Below are 20,853 nucleotides of genomic sequence, written 5' to 3' on the forward strand. Positions count from 1 at the left end.
GCACAGTGATACTGTTGTTTGTAAACCAGGTATTGGTACTTTTGGCCGTGTGAACAGGTGCCAAGTCCTGCTGGAGAATGACATTTCCATCTCCAAGGGAAGCATGAAGTGAAAATTGGAACTCTGGGACCTTGTGGAGTGTGTCAATGACTGCCTTCTGGACATCTGTCAAGTCAGCAGTCTTTCCCATGATTGTGGAGCCTACTGAAACAGACTAAGGGACCTTTTTAAACGCATCGGAAGCCTTTGTAGGTGTTTTTTGCTAATGATTCTAATTTATTGAGATAATGACTTTTGTGTTTTCATTGGCTGTAAGCCATAATCATCAACATTAACAGAAATAAACACTTGAAATAGATCACTCTGTGTGTAATGACTCTATATATGAGTTTCACTTTTTGTATTGAAGAACTCAAATAAATTAACTTTTTGATGATATTCTAATTTAGTGAGAATCACCAGTATTTTTCTATATATGTTTTTAACATATGCATGCTACTTATAGCATGGGTATATCTCATCAGTGTCGGTCTTTGTGTTTTTTCACACTGATTCACTTTCACTTTTTATTCTTTATTTAGGTCTAGTTGTCTTATATATGTCACTCCACCATGTGTTTTCCTACACTTATAGTATTCTGTGTTTTTATACTTTATTAGGCATGGATTTTATTCTCATGTATTCACATTTTTATGACTTTTTTTGTCCTATAAATCTAATTATGTTATTTATTATATTTTTCATGTAATTGTCACCCGTGTGTTTTAATCACTTGTCTCACATACATCTGATTGTTGTCTATCATAAATATAATCATGCTTTTTCATTTTCTTCACTTCAATAAAGCACTTCTTGTCATCATTGCCCAGTTCATATACTTATCTATCTATCCAATTGTGCTTTCACACTATTTTATCAGCCTTTGTTCCATTTTGACATCAGATTTATCACTATAGTGATTCTTATTTACTTCACTATATATGGTGGTTGGTTTTACTGTACACAATCTACCTTTAGTATGTCTACCTTTTAATTATGTTTCTTCCATAATCCAGCAGGAGTTGCGATGCTGTTTAGCTGCCCGTTTTCTATGCTTTACACAGGCTCTTAGACCCTGCTTGTTTCCCGATCTGCGAGTCTAATCAATCACGTCATTGTATCCTGATCATGTGACCATTTCTAGTCGCGTGACGGGAAGTGTTGTGACGTCATTTGAGCCGTGTTCCGGCGGCCCTGTATGTGGGTTTTCGGCTACCCGATCTTCTGTCTCCGTTCAGGAACATGGATTGACATGACAACGGCGGTATACAAGCGGTGGGTGTCGCAGCTCCAGCTGAAGGATATGAGTAATTCGGGACGTGTAGATACCCACTGGCCAGGTACCATTTAAATACTTTGACTCCCAGCATCCCACCACCCCGGATGAAGCACTCTGGTGCGAAACGAGCGTCAGGTGAGGTGGGTGTGTGGACTCCACACCCCATAATGGTAATACTCGAACGCTTGTTGCCTCACTACTATACTATATGTATATCTTATGGGTGATGTGTAATATGGCACTGTAGTGACCATGGTACACTGACCAATAATTACATGATGCGCTCCTTGAGTTCGGTTATATGAAGTGATCAACTTACGCCCACCTATATCTAAGGTACTGATTATCACCTAATATTACAGTATGCATTTATTGCATTGATTCCTCTAGCATGCACATGCACTTTCTTTAAATACCATTGCATTTCATTGTGATTTATTTACTTGGTTTGTTATTTGTTCTAATATACTGGTCATCATCTCTATGCGCATTTTCGCATTCCCAGGTTTACCCATCCAATATTTTCATCTGTGGTGCTTTTCCCCCCTTTTTTTAGCATGTTTTTATATATTGTGTGTTTCATGTAATCAATAAAGTCCTTGCAATTTTAACTCTTGGCCGCATAGTTAATTATTTTCTTTATACATTTTTTTTGGTGTTGATTTTCTGCAAAGCTGACAGCCCGGGTGACGATGCTCCTTTAGGAAAGTGAAACTTTTCAAAATGGTTTATAAAAAAAAAAAAAAAAAAAAAAAAGCCTCTAAAAACTCCCCCAAAAAAGGAGAATTTTCTGAAGTAATTTAATATATGTGAACATAATCCTAACTAACCTACTGTGAGTTCATAAAAGTCCTGAACCTGATGATTCTTTATTTCCCCATCCTGGTGGCAGTCCACCAGAGCTATCCCTCGTGACTAACCCCACCACCACATTGTCCTGTTAGAAATGACAATTTCCCGGTGCTTCATGCAATCATTAAAACTTACCCTAAACGGTTTCCCATAAATCGATTCCCCACCTGTACCCGTACCGGTAGGATCACCTCCTTGCACTATGAATTCGGGTACAACTCTGTGAAATATTGTATTATCGTAATATCCTAAAAGACACAAAAATAAACATCGTCTAATATGGTTTGAATAAAATGAATGAAAAAAAAAGGTATATAATGACACACGGGCTATTAAAGGGAGGTTGCTGTAAGAAGGGAAGAAAAAGTAATTATTTTTAGGGTTGTTCAGACTTCGCAAGCACGATGCAAGATTCTCGTGACACAAAATAAAGTTTAGGCAGTTGCTTAGCAACAAGTGACCCGCCACCTCACCCCCCGGATCTCCACACTCCTTCAGGTCCCTCCGTATTACTCGCTGTAGTGTACAATCACTACTAGTAGGTGCCACCAGAACTTTGCGTTTCCAACTCGACCCCAGAAATTTAGGGAGCATTTTTAAGATGCATCAGATTTCATTATTTTTAAACTCTTAGTTTGCATTAAAAAAGAGTGATGAACTACAGCGATCAGTCAGATCTCGTCTTTCAAAACTGAAAGCTGTGGCCCAATGTTTCCTGTGGGCTCCCCATCCTCTGAAACGCCTTTATAAGGCAGAGTTCATATCCACATTAGAAGCTCCATCACATTTGACTTTCATCGATATTTTTGGGGGGGGAGAGGTGGGGGACTAACAAAGCCTAATAGACCAATTATGCATCTACTAGGGTCTGTCAGGCACCATTGGAGTCCATTATTTGAAGTCATATGATCTGGCACTAGGATCACATACTGATAGACCCAGTAAGGGGTTAACCAGGAGTAGAAAACCATTTACGCTTTTATTCCCAGAATCAGTGGCCCTCGTGTGTGACGGGTAGTTTTTGGTATTGCCTGATAAAGTCATTGGACACGAGCTGCGATACTGGAGACAGACTGTGGTTTTTACAAAAACAAAAGTTATTAAAAATCTATAAACCAGCTCAGGAACCAGTGCGGGCCCAGCAGCCGGCGCAGGGTAAGGAAGCGGGCCCAGCAGCCGGCGCAGGGTAAGGAGGCGGGCCCAGCAGCCGGCGCAGGGTAAAGAGGCGGGCCCAGCAGCCGGCGCAGGGTAAGGAAGCGGGCCCAGCAGCCGGCGCAGGGTAAGGAAGCGGGCCCAGCAGCCGGCGCAGGGTAAGGAAGCGGGCCCAGCAGCCGGCGCAGGGTAAGGAAGCGGGCCCAGCAGCCGGCGCAGGGTAAGGAAGCGGGCCCAGCAGCCGGCGCAGGGTAAGGAAGCGGGCCCAGCAGCCGGCGCAGGGTAAGGAAGCGGGCCCAGCAGCCGGCGCAGGGTAAGGAAGCGGGCCCAGCAGCCGGCGCAGGGTAAGGAAGCGGGCCCAGCAGCCGGAGCAGGGTAAGGAAGCGGGCCCAGCAGCCGGAGCAGGGTAAGGAAGCGGGCCCAGCAGCCGGAGCAGGGTAAGGAAGCGGGCCCAGCAGCCGGAGCAGGGTAAGGAGGCGGGCCCAGCAGCCGGCGCAGGGTAAGGAGGCGGGCCCAGCAGCCGGCGCAGGGTAAGGAGGCGGGCCCAGCAGCCGGCGCAGGGTAAGGAGGCGGGCCCAGCAGCCGGCGCAGGGTAAGGAAGCGGGCCCAGCAGCCGGCGCAGGGTAAGGAAGCGGGCCCAGCAGCCGGCGCAGGGTAAGGAAGCGGGCCCAGCAGCCGGCGCAGGGTAAGGAAGCGGGCCCAGCAGCCGGCGCAGGGTAAGGAAGCGGGCCCAGCAGCCGGCGCAGGGTAAGGAGGCGGGCCCAGCAGCCGGCCCAGGGTAAGGAAGCGGGCCCAGCAGCCGGCCCAGGGTAAGGAAGCGGGCCCAGCAGCCGGCGCAGGGTAAGGAAGTGGGCCCAGCAGCCGGCGCAGGGTAAGGAAGCGGGCCCAGCAGCCGGCGCAGGGTAAGGAAGCGGGCCCAGCAGCCGGCGCAGGGTAAGGAAGCGGGCCCAGCACAGGCATTGGAGAGCCCTTTGAATAGCCTAGAAGATCAGTACGTCATTCCAGATACCAGTTTTCCATTTATCAAAATTAGTTGGTGGGCACTTAGCACCTGTGCTTTGTTTGAACAGTCATTTTGTACTGACAAACTCCAATATATTCGTTGCAATATGCACCATAGATTTCAGCTCTACTTTTCTTTGGACAACGTGAGACGGCGTCCCTGCAACATATAGGGGCATAAATACATTACAGGATCTTCAATAGAGAACACTGACAAAAGTTTACAAAAGGTGACACCACATTATAAGAGCAAAGACAATACGATGCGACTGGCCACGAGGTCTACACCCCAGCCACCCATGGCGGGCAATGCTAAGCTAGAATGAAACATCTACATCACATCCACATATTCCATCATATCCGTTCTTACCTTCTAAACACAGCTGAACAAAGTTCCTACAAGCTTTAGGAGTTTCTTTTGACCATAGTTCGATGTCAATCTCTCCAGCCGTTGTTTTCAGTAGAACCTACAATACATGAATTATAAATGGTATGAAAAGGTATGGGGGGGGGGGTGGGGACAAGCTGTCGCCGCATGAGCATTCGAACAATTGGTAATGAATGTAACAGGTAACACTTGGGCAGAATAATACCTGCTATTAGTGACGTCATCAGTCACCCATATAGGAAAGAATCTGTATATTCACATGACATCCATTGAGATCAGGGGAGTTTCCTGCCATGTTATCTAAATTTCTGTGTTGCTCACTGAGCCTCTGAGTTATCACTTTTCCATTGTGACACGGTCTCCATCATGTTGGATAAAGCATTGCTCATCACCAAATTGCTCCTGGATGGTTGGGAGAAGTTCCTCTTGGAGGATGTTTAGATCCCATTCTTTATTCAGGGCAGTATTCTCAGGCAAAATGTTGAGTGAGCCCCTTCGAGGGATGAAAAGCCCCCACATATGAATGGTCTCAGGAGGTTTTACTGTTGGCACACACAGGACTCATGGTAGCGCTCACCTTTTCTTCTATGGACAATTATTTTTCCAGATGTCTCATACAGTCTTAAGGGGGCTTGATCAGAGAAAATAACTGTACCCTGCCCTCTTGAGTCCAATCCCTGTACTTCCTGCAGAATCTCAGTCTGTCCTTGATGCTTTCTTGGAGACGAGAGGCTTTTTGCTGCCCTTTTTGACACCAGGCAGCCTCCAAAAGCCTTGTCTTGCCGTGTGTGCAGATACACTGACATTTGTCTGCTGGGTTTTTCATCCCTGGAGGGGGTCACTCACAATGTTGGCTAAGAATACTGCCATGAATAAGGAATGGGGTCTAAGCCTCCTCCAAGAGGAACTTCTCCCAACCATCCAGGCGCAATTTAGTGATGAGCGATGCTTTATCCAGCATGATGGAGAGCATGTCATCAGGGAAAAGTGATAACGAAGTGGCTCAGTGAACAAAACATTGACATTTGTGGTCCATGGCCAGGGAACTCCCCAGATCTCAAACCCAATGAGAACCAGTGCGCAATCCTCCACTCATATATACAAAGGGAAAGAACTGTCAGTCAAAGGGATCGAGGTAGAGAGAAATCGGCAGGCGACTGAATTGAACTAGTCAGCCACAATCAATAGTCCCTGGTCATCCTTCAAAACCATGTTTTCTCTGAAATGCCGCAACGTTCCAGAGTACAACATACCTGAATGCAATCATGCAGCCAGGCTCTGATCCCTGCTGCCCATGGTTTGTGCAGTGTGCATCTAATGGGGTTGTCCGGTCTAAAGCCATGGCCCCACTATCAGTATTCGGTCAGTATTTTTTCTCAGGAGTGGGAGCCAAAACCAGGAATGGGTGATAAATGCAGAATTGGTGACTTGTTTCAATTATACCTTTTCTCTGATTGTTCCTCTTCTGGTTTTGGTTCCCACTCCTGAGAAAAATACTGACCGAATACTGACCAAATACTGATAGTGGGGCCGTGGCCTTAAAGTACAAGTCTGCAATCTCTCTTTGTGACTGCAGATTTGTGATTCCTCACATCGTGCGCACTGTGAGGATTCTCCAGCGCCAGGAACGGCAGTCATGTGACTGCAAGCAAAAGATTTGCATACTCCCAGCCACATTCCAACCAGACGGACCCAGCCTTGCTCAATTCAAGTGAGCAAGGCTGGACACGTCTAGTCGGAGTGTGGCTGGTTGCAGTCACATGATCCTCGCAGTGCACGTGCTGTGAGGATTCACAAGTCTCCAGTCACTGAGAGAGAGACTTGTAGTTTAGGACCAGACAACCCCTTTAAGTCCACCCTTAACGGAGGCGCTAGGTGTCAGTGGTGTGAGCAGAGCCAAAGGCTCCAGGTCGTCTTTTCACAGGTATCTAAATATAATAGAGGACGGTGTGATCCTTGCTGCTCCAGGGTTTCACCCCTGACCCGATGACGTGTCGCCCATGATGACATCACACCTGTGACCGTCACTAGGGGCACGTCACCATCGTATCCTGGAGCAGTGAGGGGCGACGTCAGGACCCCATTATCAGCCTGGTCACCACATGGATATGATGGGGCCTCCCTTCTGGATACACTGTTGGTTTCCATGGACACAAAGTAACCTTCCATTTCCCCTGCAGCCTCACCAGGCAGCCAAACCGCCCGCTCCCCCCATGATTACACCTGGGAGCCCAGAGATTATTGTGGGACTCTTTTAGATGAATAAAATGTGACCACTTTACCCTGAAGGGGGAGAGGTGACTGCGCTAATCCCCCACTAAGCAGTAATGGGGGAGATAGTGGTATATCTGCACTGATCCCCCTGATACACCCCCACATGGTCTGCCCCGGGCTCCCCCGCACCTTGCCGTTAGTGGGCGGCTCCTGGATATAGATGTTGCTCATTTTCCTTCAGATTCTTCAAAACAAGCTAGCGCGTGCAGCCTGACACGGCGGGATGTACCACTGTGCAGGAAAGGGAGGGGGTTAGCCAACTCCTATACACGCCAGTGCACAACACAGAGGTGAATCATAAATCAGCTTCACGGTTTTTTGCTTACGTACAAAAACATGGATAAAAGATATCGCTGCAGAACAAAGTGACAGAACTTCGTCCAGTGTAAGTAGTCCCCTATTTTTTGTTGTTTCTGTGGACTAGTTCACGGTGCACCGTGTAAATTCGTCCTCCGGAAACAGAGCTAGCGTGTGTTTAGTTCCTACCGCTAGTGGCGAGTTCCTTCCTCTAGAGGTGCGCGGTGTGGTGTGAGGCCGCCCGGCTCTATGGCTGTCCCAGGTGAGCGCTGACATGGCGGAGCCCGGTGTAGGTGCCGCTTGTGTGTTATGGCTCCAGCTGCTCACTGGGGAGGATTACTGACAACTTTCTGCTTCCTCTTCATCAATGTTGAGGCTTCTGTTCCCCTAACTAAGGGAGACCACAACTCTATGCAGGTCTGGCCCCTGCACAGCAGTTGGTATCACTACTTGTATGACTTGTAGCATAGGGAAGGCACGGGGTTTCCTGTGTGAATTTACTCAAGAAAAATCTACATTGAACTTGCGGTGCGTTCACACGGAAATCGTGTCCATTGCCTCCCATATCCTCTGTGTTTGTACAATCTCTTCCTGGCTGCAGAATGAGTTAACTGAGAATCCGTCAGTGAGCTGACAGTGCTAGTCTTGTGGCACTTTGACTCTTTATCTCTTTTTTTCTGAGCTCCTTGATGACCACAGACCACATCAAAGCTGAATATGCAGGAAAACAACCTGAAAAATCAAAATGGTGCAACATTTTTAACCCCTTTACCCTCCAGGGTGGTTTGCACGTTAATGACCAGGCCAATTTTTACAATTCTGACCACTGTCACTTTGAGTTAATAATTCTGGAACGCTTCAACTGATCCCCCTGATTCTGAGATTGTTTTTTCGTGACATACTGTACTTCACGACAGTGGTAAAATTTCTTCGATATCACTTGCGTTTATTTGTGAAAATTTTGGAATTTTTAAAATTTGTATGCCCTTAAATCAGAGAGATATGTCACACAAAATAGTTACTAAATAACATTTCCCAAATGTCTACTTTACATCAGCACAATTTTGGAACCAAACTTTTTTTTTTTTTACTAGGGAGCTATAAGGGTTAAAAGATGACCAGCGATTTTTAATTTTTCCAACAAAATTTGCAAAACCATTTTTTTAAGGACTTCAAATGATGTGGTCACTTTGAGGAGCCTTTCTGACAAAAAATACCCAAAAAGTGACACCATTCTAAAAACTGCACCCCTCAAGGTGCTCAAAACCGCATTCCAGAACTTTATTAACCCTTCAGGTGCTTCACAGGAATTTTTGGAATGTGGAAGAAAAAAATTAACATTTAACTTTTTTCACAAAAATGTTACTTTAGACCCAATTTTTTTTGTTATTTTCGCAGGGGTAGCAGGAAAAAATGGACCCCAAAATTTGTTGTACAATTTCCCCTGAGCATGCTGATACCCCATATGTGGGGGAAAACCACTGTTTGGGCGCACGGCAGGGTTCGGAAGAGAAGGAGCGCCATTTGACTTTTGAATGTAAAATTTGCTTAAATAATTAGCGGACGCCATGTTGCGTTTGGAGAACCCCTGATGTGCCCAAACAAGTGACACCATGTTGGAAACTAGACCCCTCAGGGAACTTATCTAGATGGGGGTTCAGAGTGCTCACCACACAAGTACTTTGCAGAAGTGTATAACATGGAGCTGTGAAAATAAAAAAATCAAGCTTTTTCCACAAAAATAATGTTTTAGCCCCAATTTTTTTATTTTCACAAGGGTAAGAGGAGAAAATGAACCCCAAAAACTGTTGTGCAATTTCTCCTGAGTACGCCAATATCCCATATGTGGGGAAAATACAGTGTTTGGGTGCACGGCAGAGTTCAGAAGGGAAGGAGCATTGTGTGACTTTAAAAAAAAAAGCAAAATTGGCTGGAATTGAGAGCGGACGCCATGTCGCGTTTGGAGAGCCCCTGATGTGCCTAAATAGTGGAACCCCCACCCCCCACAAGTGACCCCATTTTGGAAACTACAACCCTCAAGGATTTTATCAAGGTGTATAGTGAACATTTTGAATCCAGAGGTACGACACAGAATTTGATAACATTAGGTCATCATATTGAATAAGTTGTCATTAGTCTTGAGCGCAAGTGCTCGCTACTTGAGTTTGCATCGGGTACTCGGGTATGCACCATGTATCGCGGGTGCTCGAGTGACATGCTCTAGTCACCGCCTGCATGTTTCATGGTTATTAGACACCCAAAAAAAACATGCTGGGATTGATCGTGCATGGCAGGCAATCCCCGCAAGTTTTTTTGGCCACGAAGCATATGGGGCAGAGACTCGAGCACCCGCGATACTCAGTGCATACCCGAGCACCCGATGCAAACTCAAGTAGCGAGCACTTGTGCTCAACATTAGTCGCCATATCGTCATCCTTTTTTCTTTTCTTTTTTTTTTCTTGTGAAAAAAAAAATCCCTAACACAACCCTAATCCTAGAGTTTATTTTTTACGCCATTCCTCGTGCGATATAAGTGATTAGACGACTTTATTCTTCGGGTCGGTGCGATTACAGCGATACCAGAATCATATCAGTTTTTATGATTGACAGCTGTCACACACTAAAAGATGCATTTTTTTGCAAAATCTAGTTTTTGCATCGCCATATTTTGAGAGCTATAATTTTTCCATATTTTGGCCGACAGAGTCATGTGATTGCTTGTTTTTTGCAGGATGACTTGACATTTTTATTGGTGCCATTTTCAGGCACTTGACATTTTTTGATCGCTTTCTATTCCAATTTTTTTTTTTGGGAGGCAGAATAAACAAAAACCAGCAATTCCAGAATTTTTTTTTTTATGTTTTTCCGCGTGTGGTAAAATTGATAAGGCAGCTTTATTCTTCGGGTCAGTACGATTGCAGCGGTACCACATTTATATAGTTTTTCTATGTTTTGGCGCTTTTACACAATAAAAGCTATTTTATAGAAAAAAAATATTTTTTTGCATCGCTTTATTCTGAGAGCTATAACTTTTTTATTTTTTGGCTGATGGAGCTGTTTGGCAGCTTGTTTTTTGCGGGACAAGATGACTTTTTAGCGGTACCATTTTTTATTTATATTCGTCTTTTTGATCACGTTATTTCATTTTTTGTTTGGCGGTATGATGATAAAGCATCGGGGTTTATTTGTTTGCTTTTTTACCGTGTTCACTAAAAGGGTTAACTAGTGGGACCATTTTATAGGTCAGGTTGTTCTGGACGCGGCGATACCAAATATGTGTACTTTTTTGGGTTTTTTTGTTTGTTTTTCATAATATTTATTGATGGGTACATTATATTTTTATTTTTGGTGGATTATTTTTTTAAGATATTTTTACAATTGTTTTGTTTTTTTTTTTTTCATTTTTTAACACTTTTTGGACTTTTATTTTTTTATTTGTGTCCCACTCTGGGACTTTCACTTTTTTTATTCTGATCGCCTGCATAGCACAGGAATGCAGCACCATCCCTGTGCTATACAGGCTGTCAGTGCTGCACAGGGAGAAGATAGTTTGGTCATGCACTGCGCATGACCAAAGAATCTTCCTGCTGTCTGGTGACCCGGATGTTGTCATAACGACATCGGGTCGTCATGGCAACAGCCGCGAAGCCGCGACAGACAGCGCTGGAGGCCGGAAGAGGAGGTGAGTATCCCGATCACCTCCCCTTGCCACCGCAATGCTGTGATCGACTTCGATCGCAGCATGGAGGGGGTTAAAGTTCCGGGAGCGGTGCGGGACCGCTCCCTGCACATAGTACAGCTGTGACAATCAGCTGACGCCCGGCGGAGATCGCCCCGCACCACTTGTGTGCGGGCACGATCACCACATGACCTAATAATACGTCATTGGTCCAATCGGCCCAGGTCACTATGACGTACTATTAGGTCATACGTCAGAAAGGGGTTAATGAACCTCAGTTAAAAAAAAAGTGATTTATTTATTTTTTAGCCCCAAATACTTGCGTTTCAAGGGAGCCTGACAGCTGATAGTGGTGACCTATCCACGGGCAGCATGTATCAGATGCTGGATACATGAGTTCAGCTATGTACGTTTGAGTCGGAAAAGGTGCGGCGTTTCAGAGAAGAAAGCTGCCGCGAACAGATCTGCGCGGAGATCTAGTCAGATGGACAGGTCCCTGGCAGCTTCTCGCTGCCCTCTCCTCTTGAGTGATGGGCCTCTCCCTGCGTGCGTCTACAGGGAGAGACCGATCAGTCACTAGTAGCTGGTGGGGAGAAGCCACCAGGGACTGGCCTTTTCGGCTAGAGTCACGTGTGGTTCGTTCCCCGGCGGCTTTTAAAGTAACACCATAGCGTCTCCGAGTCAGACATACCAGCAGCCAGTGTCTGATACATGATCTTCATGTGTCAGGTGATTAAAAAAATGTCCCTAGAAGTGGACAACCCCTTTAATTTTGTGTCTGTTGCTTAAAATAGAATAGCCAAACGGATTATCTAAATGTAAGTGTGAATGTAGCCATTGTGCTAATCATTGGGCTGTGTCTGGGATAATAAAAGGGGATGTCTTTGCTTCCATGATTGAATTGCCTAAATAGCAGCACTTTCCCAGTGACAGGAGACAGTTGTTATCACTAAGGCCAGATGGGTTGCCCCTGACAGTGATTCTACCTGGAGGCACGTTTTTATTGGAAAACAGATTATTCACCTGCGAGAGCACCCGGCCATTACAGTCAGCTGTACGTTACTGAAACAACTGTTTTAGACAATGATGCAGTCACTTAACAAGCTATTTATGGTGCAGTGGATTTTGCCCACATTACGTCCTTATCACCAGGGCTATGGAGTCGGTAAGCCAAACCTCTGACTCCACAGCCCTGCCTGACTGCTGAGCGTGTACATAAAGTGCAGCACAGATTCATCTCAACTAAAAGCCCAGATCCTTAGATCAGGAACAGAACAGACATTTATAGGATATTTCATAACTTTCCCTTATGAAAACATTTACAGCACATCCTGCATTGAGCTACTGTACCCAATTTATTATATATTTTAGGAGTCGGTCCATTTTATACCGATTCCGACTTCACCAAAATGGACTCCGACTCCACGACTCAGACTCCAGCCCTCCTTATCTCTGCTGCCTCTATCGGCCATACACTACAGGTGTAACTAGGGGTGGGCGCACAGGAGTTGGCATGAAAGTTTGTATAGACAAACTTATGAAAAATGTAGACATTTAGGGACCAAAATTCTAGAATTCTGCTGTAAAACACATAATTAAGTTGTGCAAAATTTACACACCAGTCTCGGAGCTATGCCAATATGGCTTATTGTTCTAGTACATCCCACAGATGCTCAATTAGATTAGGTTCTTGGGAAATTTGGGGTGAAGTTTCTCAAACCATTACTGTACGCTTTTGTAGTGTTTGGCATTTTTCAGAAATATCGTAAAGATAATGACCTTCCCCACTGTCATTAGAGAATACCGCTGCCATGAAGGGGTGTACTTGGTCTGTACAATGTCTAGGTAGCCGTCACATGAATGCCAGCAGCCAAGGTTTCTCAGCAGAACATCATAGGTAGGTCTTCTTCCCATAGGGAATGCTAGTGCTATTTATTCACCAAGTAAGTAGCATACAGTACAGACCAATCATACCCTCGTCTCCTCATTTTCAGCAAAGAAATGTAAAATAAATGTGTGTGTGTATATATATATATATATATATATATATATATATATATATATATATATATATATATACTGGAACAGCACCATTTCACATTTACTCACGGTGGGTGCCAGGCCTCCAAGCAACCTGTTCAAATTGCATCTTAATAGAAAAATATAAGAAGGCAGCACTCCAGATAAATTACATTTTTAGGAAAAATGGACTTTATTGAGCCCAAATGGCAACCTTTCTCAAGCCTTGAATTTATCTGTAGTGCTGCCTTATTATATATATATATATATCAGTACAGACCAAAAGTTTGGACACACCTCTTTTAAAGATTTTTCTGTATTTTCATAACTTTGAAAATTGTACATTCACACTGAAGGCATCAAAACTATGAATTAACACATGTGGAATTATATACTTAACAAAAAAGTGTGAAACAACTGAAAATATGTCTTATATTCTAGGTTCTTCAAAGTAGCCACCTTTTGCTTTGATGACTGCTTTGCACACTCTTGGCATTCTCTTGATGAGCTTCAAGAGGTAGTCACCAGAAATGGTCTTCCAACAATCTTGAAGGAGTTCCCAGAGATGCTTAGCACTTGTTGGCCCTTTTGCCTTCACTCTGCGGTCCAGCTCATCCCAAACCATCTCGATTGGGTTCAGGTCTGGTGACTGTGGAGGCCAGGTCATCTGGCGTAGCACCCCATCACTCTCCCTCTTGGTCAAATAGCCCTTACACAGCCTGGAGGTGTGTTTGGGGTCATTGTCCTGTTGAAAAATAAATGATGGTCCAACTAAACGCAAACCGGATGGAATAGCATGCCGCTGCAAGATGCTGTGGTAGCCATGCTGGTTCAGTATGCCTTCAATTTTGAATAAAGTTGGATCCAAAATGGCCGCCATGGTCACCACCCATCTGGAAAAGTTTTCTCCATCCCATATACTAATGTGCCACAAACAGGAAGTTGATATCACCAACCATTCCCATTTAATTTAGGTGTATCCATATAAATAGCCCTCCCTGTATAATGACTTGTAAGATTTGTGGGGCTCCAGTACTGGGCCCCCTTCAGACCAGCTGTCGTCCATATGTAAGCTGTGCATGCAGTGAAGCTTTACCGCTCCATTCACTTGTGTAGTGGTGGCTGCTGAGTACTGCAGCTCGACGAATATTCAAAAGAATAGGGGCTGTGATGCAATACGGAGCTGATAACGGCTGAATGGTGGGGGCATGTTCATACCTATTATGGGATAGTTGTGGAGAGCTAACTTAGAGGGCAGACAGACGGCCGTATTTCTCGTGCGAGAATTGCATTGCAATCCTCGCACTGGCCGTCGGCTCTCCTGACCTGAGCGTGATGCTGCATAGAAATGCATCACACTGTGACGCTCAGGTCAGGAGAGCCGACGGTCAGTCCAAGGATTACAATACAGGCATTATACTGTTGTGTATGTACATTGATGATAGACAGGAAAGTATCAGTTATTCTTTCATAAATATTCCACAGGTGATTGAAAAACTGCATCGATTTTCATTAATTTTTAATGCTACAAGCTTTTTTTCAAAAGTAATCTCGGAGGTTATTTAGTTTTTTCTATCCTGTGCATACAGACTGCTATAAAAAATTAATGAGTCCTTCTCATTCATCACCGTCCTTTCTCTACCTACTAATTGTCATGCAAAGTGTTGGTCTTGACATAATAGCATGTGCCATCCAATATTGCCTTTATATTTTTTCTGGAGCGCTTGGAATTATTTAGTGTAAAATGAAAACCTCATGACCGTACAAGATGGCATTGAAAAATGTTGCTCTAGGAGGGTGGTCTTCTCAAAGATGGTGGTCAATATACAGTGGCTTGCGAAACTATTCAGCCCCCCCTGGCTTTTTATTTATTTTGTTACATTACACCCTGTGTTTGAATATTTTTGTAATCCGATTTGTGTGTGATGCATCAACACTACATAGTCTAAGTTAGTAAAGTGAGAAAAATATAGGCATAAATTAAATTTATGGGTTCAAATAACTAAAAATTGACATGTGCATATGTATTCACCCCTTTTGCGATGAAGCCCCTAAAAATTCCTGGTTCGAGCAATGACCTTCATAAGTCACATGATTGATGAAAGGAAGTCCACCTGTGTGCAATGTAAGTGTCACATAGTCTGTCACTATATACACACCTTTTCTGAAAGCTACAGGAGCTGCAACACCATTAAGCTAGAGGCACCACTAATCAAACAACATTGTGAAGACCAAGGAGATCTCCAAACAAGTCAGGGGCAAAGTTGTTGAGAAGTCTAAGTAAGGGTTGGGTTATAAAAAAAAAAAAAAAAAAAAAAAAAAAAAAAAAAAAAAAAAAAAAAAAATAATAATAATAATTCCCAATCTCTGATGATCCCCGGAGCACCATCAAATCCATCATCATCAAGAGGAAAGAACATGGTACCACAACAAACCTGCCAAGAGAGGGCTGCCCACCAAAACTCTGAGCCCGGGCAAGGAGGGAATGAATGAGGGCATGAAAGAGCTGCAGAGTTCCCAAGCAGAGACTGGAGTATCTGTCCAGGTGACTACAATAAGCCGTACACTCCATAGAGGTCGCCTTCATGGAAGAGTGGGCAGAAAAAAAGCCTTTACTTACAATTTTTGTGTGTAAGGCTTGTTTTCAGTTTGCCAAAAGACATGTGAGAGACTCACCAAATATATGGAGGAAGGTGTTGTGTAGTCAGATGAAACCAAAATTGAACTTTTTGGCCTCCAAGGTAAATTCTATGTCTGGCGCCAAACCAACACAGCTCATCACCCCAAGAACACCATCCCCACAGAGAAACATGGTGGTGGCAGCATCATGCTGTGGGGATGTTTTTTTTTAAGCAGCAGGGATAGGGAAAACGGTCTAAATCAAGGGGAAGATGGATGGTGCAAATTTCACGGATATTCTTGAGCTAAACCTGTTTCAGTCTGTCAGTGATTTTAGATTAGGATGGAGGTTCACCTTCCAACAAGACAATGACACAAAGCATACTACTAAAGCAAGACTCGAGTGGTTTAAGGGGAAATGTGTAAATGTTTTGGAGTGGGGGTGGATGTTGTGTGAATACGTTCTCAAGGCACTGTACATATCCATCAGCTCAAAAAACAGACTTCCACAGTCAGACTTGGCTCAGACTTCTTTGCGTAGCAGAATCTAAAGTACTCCCTGTTTTTTGGGGGGTTTTTTGTTTATTTTTTTTTTTTACAAGCCCTGATCTAGCAGCCATGTCACTATTCTGTGGCTGCTGTATGGAAGACCTGCAGGATTCTTCCTATTTGCTGGCATCCCCAGAACCTCTTCAGATTAGTAGGCCTAGCGTGACATCATCATTGTAGTACGATGCATGCGTTATGTCGGGCCTACTAATCAGTAGAGTTGTTGGGGATGCCATCAGATAGGAAGAGGTCTGCTGAGCTCTGGCTGCCACCACTGACATGGCTTCTGGATCAGGGTCCTGCAAATCTTTTGATCATGTTTAGTGAAACTAGATCAGAATCCTGGAGACACTGGCAGAAGAAGAGTCAGACCAGGAGCAGTAGTGATACGGTTAATCCAGAAGATTAGACGACTATAATCCCAGCACAATAAAGTGAATAAAGTAATTATCTTTAAATTGCGTTTTAGTATTTTATTTTCCTAGCGGCATACATGGTACCGCAGTTTCTCCTTTATTCCCAGACCGACTCCTAATACGTATTTTTCCTGAAAAAGACCTGAGGGTCGAAACGTTGGGAACATGATCTGTTTAATTTTCCTGGAGTTAAATAAAATACAATAAAGCAATTTCTAAATAATTAATTTACTCACTTTATTGTGCTGGGATTGCAGAAGTCTTGATGGGTGGGCAACTGCCCTTTTGTGTTGCACATCCCAGAGATCAAGTGCATGCTTCTCTCTTAATCCAGAAGAGTAGTCGCACAAAGCCGGGTCAGAAATCGAAGACTTGTGATTAGCTGCTGCTTCAGCCCGATGATTATTCTGCTGACCTGCCTCCCATATTGGTCTCTCATTAGGACCTTGCCATTGATCCTATGGTCAAACCCTCTAAATGGTTGGACTGCCGAGGGCTGTGAGTGCGCACTACCCAGAATCTTTGCCAACACTTATGCGAAAACCAGAGCCACAACAGCTGCCAGAGGATAACATTGCGGGATGGAGGAGAGTTAAAGGGGTTGTCCAGGCTTAGGACAAGTCTGTAGTCTCTTTATGTGACTGCTGAATCGTGCCAGTGTGAGCTATGCACATAACCACATGTTTTAAGTCCCAACTACTCGTGTTCAACTTCTCTCAATAAGGGGAATTGAATGAAGGACACTTCTAGTCTGCATATTACTGCAAGTATTCACATCAAATGCGTGCGTTCACGTGACGCCCCGCTCACACTGGAAATACTGAGGAATCCTGATGGCGTGCGTACCGTGACCATTCCTCAGTCTGCAGTCACATTGCAGACTTTTGTCCCAAGCCTGGGTGACCCCTTTTAGTACTTTACATCGGTCTCCTGGAGAGGTTTCTCTCTTTGTTGCTTTATTATCAATTCCCTGTTATAACTACAGATAATAGGTTTATATTCACACTGTGTTTGTAAGGAAAGCTCCAATTGTATATGTGAACATATTCCTAGCCTTCTATTTACCTGACAGCAGCTGTACCAATATCCTTTCAGCCTTCGTCATACCGATATGTTATAATTTTTACTACTGTGGTCAATAGTTGACTACATTATTTAATCCAGAGACCTATCGCTTAAAGGAGTTTTCCAACAAACAAAAGTTCATTTTAATCAATAGATCTTAGAATAATAATAACTTCCACAATTAGGTTTGTTTAAATAAAATGTTCCTGTGCTGAGATAATCTTATAAATGTGTCCCTGCTGTGTACTGTGTAATGGATGTGACTCACTGTGACCGGCATGCTGCGCATTAGAACACTGTAGAGAACAACGGGGCCGGGAGGAAAAGAAGCACTCCTGATGCTCTGCGCGGGAAGTGAGTGAGACGAGGGCGCGCTGTCGCTCCAGAGAATGAACAGCGTGGCGGCCGAGCATGCGCGCTGTCGCTCCAGAGAATGAACAGCGTGGCTGCTGGGCATGCGCACTGCCGCTCCAGAGAATGAACAGCGTGGCGGCCAAGCATGCGCGCTGTCGCTCCAGAGAATGAACAGCGTGGCTGCTAGGCATGCGCACTGCCGCTCCAGAGAATGAACAGCGTGGCTGTCGCTCCAGAGAATGAACATCGTGGCGGCCGAGCATGCGCGCTGTCGCTCCAGAGAATGAACAGTGTGGCGGACGAGCATGCGCGCTGTCGCTCCAGAGAATGAACAGCGTGGCTGCTGGGCTTGCGCGCTGCCGCTCCAGAGAATGAACAGCGTGGCTGCTGGGCATGCGCGCTGCCGCTCCAGAGAATGAACAGTGTGGCGGCCGAGCATGCGCGCTGTCGCTCCAGAGAATGAACAGCGTGGTGGCCGAGCATGCGCGCTGTCGCTCCAGAGAATGAACAGCGTGGCGGCCGAGCATGCGCGCTGTCGCTCCAGAGAATGAACAGCGTGGCGGCCGAGCATGCGCGCTGTCGCTCCAGAGAATGAACAGCGTGGCGGCCGAGCATGCGCGCTGTCGCTCCAGAGAATGAACAGCGTGGCGGCCGAGCATGCGCGCGGCCGCTCCAGAGAATGAACAGCGTGGCGGCCGAGCATGCGCGCGGCCGCTCCAGAGAATGAACAGCGTGGCGGCCGAGAATGCGCGCGGCCCCTCCAGTTTAACTGCAGTAGAAGTGCTCCATTCAGCTGATCAGATGGGGTCGGACCCACACTGATTTAAAAGTTATCATCTATCCTGTGATAAGTAATTACTTTTTACAAGCCAGAGTACCCCTTTAACTTAATCACCAACCTGAAAACCTTTTAATTGCAGGTTTCAGGATTCTGGGAATGTAAATTTAGAGCATAAATGAGACTGCTTTTGCTTGTATTTTATCTAAATTCTATTCAGGCAATATAAGTTGCCCTGATTTTTGTATTGTATTAAAAATTATGAGAGTTGTCTGCTGAAAGTACTTCATGAAATGTTCAGGTTTTCAGGTCAAATCTCTTGTCTGAAAATACCATTCAATACTCTGCATTATTTTACAGGAAAGAAAGCAGCATGAGAAGTGCATCGGTAAATGACAATACGTGATGGCCATTAATGGGCCCTTCTGAGAATCCAATGGGAATTGGTTCCATTTCTGGTTCAGCCGTTGTCTGAAGTGCAGACTGGAATATTTACTCTCAAAACCTATTTATCGTTTCAGAGTCATTTCTTGTACTCAAGACTGACTGAGAAGACGTCGGCTCCGGATATTAGTGTTGGGGCATAAGAAAGCAGCTTTGAATGTCAGATTTGGTTTTCTTTTCTTTTTGCTGCGCTTTTCATGCTGTTACAGTTTAGTGCCTGTTGATACAAAGAGAGAAAGAAGTTTGCGAATGCAGGGATCACCAACCAATAATTAACAGATCTTTTATTTGGAAAATAGACAAGCCAATAACATAGACAATTAAAACCATTTAAAAAGCATAACTGGCTAAAATGAACAAGATCTCCACTGTTTTTAAATACACGTATGATTACACCTTATTGTAAGACACCTTCTAAGATACCACATGTATTTTCCAAATAAAAGATTTGTTATTTATTATTGGTTGATGATCCCTGCATTCGCAAACTGCTTACTCTTTTTGTACCTATTGTCAATTGGTATGCGATAGGTTGATCCCTATATTTTATTGAGAGTGGTAACCTCTATCAGGCCAGTTTAACCCCTTTTCTACCCTCGGATTTTCCGTTTTTGCATTTTCGTTTTTTGCTCCCCTTGTTCCCAGAGCCATAGCTTTTTTCAATGGCCGCGTCATCACCTCCTGTTGCGTTCCAGGGTGGAACGCACCGCCATTTTGGCGGGAAATTTGAAATAAAAAAAAAACGCAATAGTCAGGATTGGAGGACCTGACATTAGGAGAGGGGGGGCCTCATCCTATTGGATGGGGACAGCGCTTGATATCGGTTCCTGTATAAAAGGACCCTAATGGAAGACACCATAAGGTAGGACTGAGGTTCTAAAGATGGATGTGTCTGCCCCTAAAGCTGCATCTGCAGAGCCCAGCGCAAACCCTGGCCCAGTGAGTATGCCTGGTAAGGGTAAGTCCGTCTCGGTGCAGGATCCATGCTTATGTCTTCCCCTTATTATTTTAGGGTGACAAGGATCCGGCACCGAAATCAAAAGAAAAACCCGCAAGTCGCAGATGTGCCATTTGCAATAAGAAACTCCCACCCACCCACAAAAAGGCCTTATGTCAGCCGTGTACGGAGAAAATTGTCCGTGAGGAACAACCATCCCTAATTGATGAAGTCAGAGGAATGGTGCGCCAGGAGATCCAGTCGTCCTTAGCCACCTTCTCACAATCTTTTTCGGGGGGGTCCCTCAGTATCAAAAAAGAGAAAGTACGCCCCAGTAATTTCCTCTGACTCTGAGGCAGAAAATTCAGCCCAGGAGGAATGGTTAGAAGACCAGGTCACTCCAGACATCAGTACTGATCAGGAGGATAGGAAAATCTTCTTCTCGACATGGAGGAACTTTTACTTGCCGTCAGAAACGCAATGGGTGTGGAAGAAGAAAAACGCCACGTACAGTCCAAAACGAGATGTTTGGGGGATTGAGATCAAGGAAGAGAATGGTGTTCCCCATTCATGACAACGTCCAGAATTAAATTTTGGATGAATGGGAATTTGCGGAAAGAAGACTGAGTATCCCATCTGACCTAAAGGATCGCTTTCCCTTAGATGAAGACATCTCTAAATGCTGGACAGAGATACCTAAAGTCGACATT

At 44.6% G+C, this 20,853-nt stretch overlaps 2 protein-coding genes across 4 annotated transcripts in view; one reads left to right on the forward strand and one right to left on the reverse strand.

Annotated features, from left to right (window-relative positions):
• CWC27 (CWC27 spliceosome associated cyclophilin) overlaps nucleotides 1–7,335 on the reverse strand; it is a 303,935-nt gene extending 296,600 nt beyond the window's left edge. The window contains exons 1-4 of one of the 2 annotated variants that reach the window (XM_073680243.1): nucleotides 7,317–7,335; nucleotides 7,116–7,217; nucleotides 4,695–4,791; nucleotides 2,306–2,418 (exon numbers count right to left, since the gene is read on the reverse strand). In XM_073680243.1, coding sequence (XP_073536344.1) covers nucleotides 2,306–2,418; nucleotides 4,695–4,791; nucleotides 7,116–7,157 — 252 coding nt within the window. In that variant the 5' untranslated portion in view covers nucleotides 7,158–7,217; nucleotides 7,317–7,335. Of the gene's footprint in view, nucleotides 1–2,305; nucleotides 2,419–4,694; nucleotides 4,792–7,115; nucleotides 7,257–7,316 lie in introns of those variants that run through there. The other variant, XM_073680242.1, reaches the window with a different exon arrangement.
• A 74-nt stretch (nucleotides 7,336–7,409) lies between these two features.
• SREK1IP1 (SREK1 interacting protein 1) overlaps nucleotides 7,410–20,853 on the forward strand; it is a 49,191-nt gene continuing 35,747 nt past the window's right edge. The window contains exon 1 of one of the 2 annotated variants that reach the window (XM_073680244.1): nucleotides 7,410–7,545. In XM_073680244.1, coding sequence (XP_073536345.1) covers nucleotides 7,533–7,545 — 13 coding nt within the window. In that variant the 5' untranslated portion in view covers nucleotides 7,410–7,532. The remainder of the gene's footprint in view (nucleotides 7,546–20,853) is intronic. The other variant, XM_073680245.1, reaches the window with a different exon arrangement.

The sequence above is a fragment of the Phyllobates terribilis genome, unplaced genomic scaffold (genome assembly GCF_046119375.1).
Source record: "Phyllobates terribilis strain yellow unplaced genomic scaffold, ASM4611937v1 Scaffold_1__5_contigs__length_1240528914, whole genome shotgun sequence".
NCBI classification, from domain to species: domain Eukaryota; kingdom Metazoa; phylum Chordata; class Amphibia; order Anura; family Dendrobatidae; genus Phyllobates; species Phyllobates terribilis.